Source organism: Colobus angolensis, unplaced genomic scaffold, assembly GCF_000951035.1.
Source record: "Colobus angolensis palliatus isolate OR3802 unplaced genomic scaffold, Cang.pa_1.0 Scaffold250, whole genome shotgun sequence".
Taxonomy (NCBI): domain Eukaryota; kingdom Metazoa; phylum Chordata; class Mammalia; order Primates; family Cercopithecidae; genus Colobus; species Colobus angolensis.
Window position 1 is genome coordinate 500,903 of NW_012115711.1, and position 5,426 is coordinate 506,328.

General features: G+C 46.0%; 1 protein-coding gene across 2 annotated transcripts in view; it reads right to left on the reverse strand.

Moving 5' to 3' along the window:
- The window catches only part of SMC1A (structural maintenance of chromosomes 1A), a 46,377-nt gene that overhangs the window by 14,362 nt on the left and 26,589 nt on the right, over positions 1 to 5,426 (reverse strand). For both annotated transcript variants that reach the window (XM_011946566.1, XM_011946565.1), the window contains 3 exons: positions 4,938 to 5,083; positions 4,693 to 4,846; positions 3,269 to 3,379 (listed from right to left, as the gene is read on the reverse strand). In XM_011946566.1, coding sequence (XP_011801956.1) covers positions 3,269 to 3,379; positions 4,693 to 4,846; positions 4,938 to 5,083 — 411 coding nt within the window. The remainder of the gene's footprint in view (positions 1 to 3,268; positions 3,380 to 4,692; positions 4,847 to 4,937; positions 5,084 to 5,426) is intronic.

Genomic DNA, 5,426 nt, shown 5'->3' on the forward strand with positions numbered 1-5,426 from the left:
GGCGCGGTGGCTCACGCCTGTAATCCCAGCTCTCAGGGAGGCAGAGGCGGGAGGATAGCTTGAGCCCAGGAGTTCGAGACCTGCCTGGGTAATACGGCGAGACCCTGTTCTAAAAAAAAAAAAAAAAAAAAAAAGAGAATCACTCCTATAAAAGATAAGGACTTAAAAAAAATAGTAATACCACTATTACACTTAAAAATTTTAACAATTCCCGCGGCCGGGCACAGAGGCTCATGCCTGTAATCCCAGCACTTTGGGAGGCCAAGGTGGAAGGATCACGAAGTTAGGAGATCGAGACCATCTTGGCTAACGCAGTGAAACCCCGTCTCTACTAAAAATACAAAAAACTAGCCAGGGATGGTGGCACGCGCCTGTGGTCCCAGCTACTCAGGAGGCTGAGGCAGAAGAATCGCTTGAACCCGGGAGTTAGAGGGAGGTTGCAGTGAGTCAAGATCACGTCACTGCACTCCAGCCTGGGTGACAGAGCAAGACTCCGTCTCAAAAAGTAAATAAATAAATAAAAATAAAAATTCCCTAACATCATAAAATATCTGGTTGGTGTTCAAATTCCTCTGTTTTATACCTTTTTTTTCTTACGGGTTTTTCAAAGTAGGTTCCAAATAAGGTGCACACATTGCAATGAGCTGATACGTCTCTTAAGTCTCATTTACTTTTTATAAGGTCCCTCTCCCTTTCTTTTCTATGTAATGTATTCAAGTGAGGTCCACACATTTCATTTGGTTGATTTGTCTCCTTTAGTCTGCAACAGCTCCCCCCTATTTTATTCTCCCCATTTATTTACAAAAGACATCAGGTCTTCTGTCCTTTAGAATTTCCCAGTCTCAGGCCGGACGCGGTGGCTGACGCCTGTAATCCCAGCACTTTGGGAGGCCAAGGCGGGCGGATCATGAGGTCAGGAGATCGAGACCATCCTGACTAACACAGTGAAACTAAAAATACAAAAAAAATTAGCCGGGTGTGGTGGTGGGCGCCTGTAGTCCCAGCTACTCGGGGAGGCTGAGGCAGGAGAAACACGCGAACCCGGGAAGTGGAGCTTGCAGTGAGCCGAGACCACGCCACTGCACTCCAGCCTGAGTGACAGGGCAAGACTGTCTCAAAAAAAAAAAGATTTTCCCAATCTGGATTTGGCTAACCACATCCCTGTGCATTTTTTTTGAGACGGAGTTTCGCTCTTGTCACCCAGGTTGGAGTGCAATGGCACAATCTCAGCTCACTGCAACCTCCTCCTCCAGGGTTCAGGCAATTCTGCCTCAGCCTCCAAAGTAGCTGGGATTACAGGTGTGCACCATCATGCCTGGCTAATTTTTGTATTTTTAGTAGAGATGGGGCTTCACCATGTTGGCCAGGCTAGTCTCGAACTCCTGACCTCAGGTGATCCCCGTCCCTTGGCCTCCCAAAGTGCTGGGATTACAGGCGTGAGCCACCACGCCCATCCCTCATGTGCTTTTTTAATATTCCTCTGGCACCAGTGTTTCTGATAGTTAGTGGATACGGAAGCTTGATCAGATCCACGTTTGTGGAAGAATACCATAGCTAATGTTGAACACTGGTCAATTTTAACATTACAAAGAAAGTGAGAACCGACATCAGGTGTCTACTGATGTGATGCAAAAGGAAGTTCACAAGTACATAGTACCACCTATGATATATTCTTGCCAAAAAAAGAACTTGAATCCAATCAAACCCTAGATTTACCTACCAGTTTATAAGAAATGCAAGGAATGGAAAAACATGTTCAGTAACATCACGAGGACACAATCAGCCAAATCCAGAATGCAGACAATTCTATACTACCAATGACCCAGTTCCTTCCACAGATAAACAGGAAGGAAAAAATAAAATAAAATAAAAACGAAGAAGAAAATGTTATAGACTAGCAGAGACCAATTTTAACATAGGGACCTTACTGGATTATTGATCTAAACACATAAACTGCAAAAAAAAAAAAAGTTATGGGACTTTCATGGAAATCTAAACATTTACTGATTAGACGATATTGTGGAGTTATTGTTAAATATTTTCAGGTATAATGTTGTGGTTATTTTTCTTAAAAGTTCTCATATTCTAGAGATACATGCTGGGGTAATTATGAATGGAGTAATGTTTAGAGTTTTCTTTAAAATACTCCAATGGGGGGTATAAAAAACAAGATTGCTTAACTGTTGAAGCTGAGTGCCTGAGGTTCATTATTATCATTCTCTTACTTCCATATGCTTGAAATTTTCCGTAAGTTAAAAAAGTCAAATCCTCCTGAATATAATGATGATTGAAACACATCATAAACTATTTAGGAGGCTCCTGTAGTTGGCTATGTGAGATGAAAGTGGCCTGCATTAGAGACAGTGGAAACAAAAACCAGAATTCAATAGATATTTAGGGCCGGGCACACTGGCTCACACCTGTAATCTCAGCACTTTGGGAGGCCAAGGTGGGCAGATCACCTGAGGTCAGGAGTTCAAGACCAGCCTGACCAACATGGTAAAACCCCGTCTCTACTAAAAATTAGCTGGGCATGGTGGCGGGTGCCTGTAATCTCGGCTACTCGGGAGGCTGAGGCAGGAGAATCGCTTGAACTTGGGAGGCAGAAGTTGTAGCAGTAAGCCGAGATCACACCACTGCACTCCAGCCTGGGCAACAAGAGCGAAACTCCGTCTCAAAAAAAAAAAAAAAGAAAGAAAGAAAGAAAGATATTTAAGAAGCAGAATCCACAGGGCTTGGTAATTAATTGATTATGTAAAGTGAAAGAGGGAGAAGTCAAGGATGAGGCTCAGATTTCTGGCTGAGCATGTGAGTGGGACTGAGGAGATGGGTAAATATGGGGAGGAAGGCTAGGGTTTGAGGTACCTGTGGGACCTAGCATAGAGATTGCAGTGGAAGCCATGGAAGTGAAGTGATACCCAGGATGAAAGAATGCCAAGTGAGGAGGAAAGAGCCCTAAGGAACACCTAAGGTCAATCTGTTCACTGTACTGAAGTCTCTTCTCTGTGTGTACCTAGGCTTAGCTTAGTTATATACACACATGTAAGGGGAAGACTGATAGCAGGAAAGGGCAGGAGCAACTCGGGGTGTGGGGTAGGAAATGTGCATATGTCTGTGTGTATATGAGGGGGAGATCCTGCCTCACAACTCAATACTCCCTCCCTTGCCAGCTTTCCCCGATGGGCTAACTCCCTCTCTGGACAGCTAGGAAGATGGTCCCACTCCCACCCAACTCCCACCTCCACATACCCCTGTGGCTGATCCTCACCTTCAGATCCTCACACAGATCACCGTAGTCAATCTCAATGAGGGCCTCTCGTGCGTAGATACTGGAAATTCTCTGTGAACCACTCACTGAGTCCTCCCCCTGGGAGCTACCCTGCAATGGCAATGGAGAGTCAAGTGGAGCAGACTGGCCATGAGAGGGCACCTCTATAGGAAGCTCCTTTGCAGCCTTCCATCTTTGAGAAAGCAAAGCACCATGGCAGAAGGAACAGAGGCTTTGCAGGCAGAATGACTCGAGTTCAAAATAGAGCTCTATGGCCAGGCACAGTGGGTTGCACCTATAATCTCAGCACTTTGGGAGGCCAAGGCAGGTGACTCACTTGAGGTCAGGAGTTTGAGACCAGCCTGGCCAACATGGTGAAACCCTGTCTGTACTAAAAATACAAAAATTAGCCAGGAGTGGTGGTGCATGCCTGTAATCCCAGCTACGTGGGAGACTGAGGCACAAGAATCACCTGAACCTGGGAGGCAGAGGCTGCAGTGAGCCAAGATCACGCCACTGCACTTCAGCCTGGGCGACAAAGCAAGACTCTATCTCAAAAAGAAAAAAAAAATTGAGGTCTACCACTTACTAACATTGTGATTTTGGGCAAGTCACATTCTCAGATCCTCAGTTTCTTCACCTGTAATGTGGGGATAATGCCTGTCTGGTAGGCCTGTGGTTAGGATTGGGGTAATTATGTCACACGCTACCATGATGCCCAGAACATTTCTGGTATTCAAAATATTTTACCGAATTAAACTGAAATGCCATTTGGAAAGTGAGGAGGGAGAAAGACATATGGGACTGAGATATATGACTAGGTCTAAGACAAGATATTAATATATGCAAACCCCCTCTCAGTTAACATTTCCCATCCCCTTGCTACAAATCTTTGCTTCCACTGCTCCTCTTTGGCTAGTATCTCTGGTTTTCCTGTAACTAAACTTCCTCACCTCTGCATTGCTGATGTCCCTTACCCAACCCTCTCCTGGCCAATCTCGCTCGCTGCAGCTAAGCTATCATCCTCAGGTCCCCCAGCTTTCTGTCTTCCTTTGCTCTTGGCTAATGTCCCTCAATTCCTACTCCTACCAATTTATGTCACCTGCTGGAGCTAATATAGCTCAGGTCCCTAAGGTTAATGAATTACTTCATTCTTTCCTGGCTCAACTCTTTCACCACCCACTCACTGGCTTGCAGTTCTACTCCCAATTCAACTTCTCTCTCACACCAAAGCTATTATTACCTTTCGCCTCACCTGCATTCACCACTGCACCTTGCCTCATCTCTCCTGCATCCCTTTTCATGTCCCCTCACCATCTGCCCACCATGTTTCTCTCTCTCATTGCCCTTCCTGATCACTTTCACTCCCCATCCCTGGTTAATGATGTTCATAGCCCACTCCCACCACCAGCCACAATACTCACCTCTTCCTGACTAATATCATCCATGGTGCCTTTTGACAGCGGCAACTTAATGTCCTGCATCTTACAGGCCTGTAGCAAGTTGTGACGGTCACTGCGCTTCTGTTCAAGCTTAGTCTCAATGGCTGTCACCTCCTTCTGTAAATGGGTCATTTCCCTAAAAAAGGTCCAGGGGCTAGGTGAGACCCAAATCTGGCAGGCTGCCTGCTGTATCTATGTCCTCCCGCCCCAGGCCTGAACCCACTCACTTGTTGGCGCCCCCCAGTTTCTTACGAATCTCCTCCATCTCGTGATTCTTGTCATTCACTTCCGACTTCTTGGCCAGATGCTGATTCTTCAGGTCTTGTAGCTGAGCCATGGTCTCATCTATGATCTTCATGTGTCTTTGTTCCTCCTGGTCCCAGCAGTGGGAACAGGACAATAGGTGAAGACTTTCCCCATCTTACCCTGGGATATTCTCCTGCTCCCACCCTCCCTACTAGGCAGTTTATTGGAGTCACTCGTCAATGAGCTTTCCTTTGACACCCCCATGACCCCTCAGCCTCCTATCTTTTTAAAATTTGGTTGCCCTCTCCCACACATTCCAATTTTACAAGTGATCTAGTGTATGTACAAAAGTTAAAAGTATAGAGAAAGTATTGCCGGGTGCGGTGGCTCAAGCCTGTAATCCCAGCACTTTGGGAGGCCGAGACGGGCGGATCACGAGGTCAGGAGATCGAGACCATCCTGGCTAACAC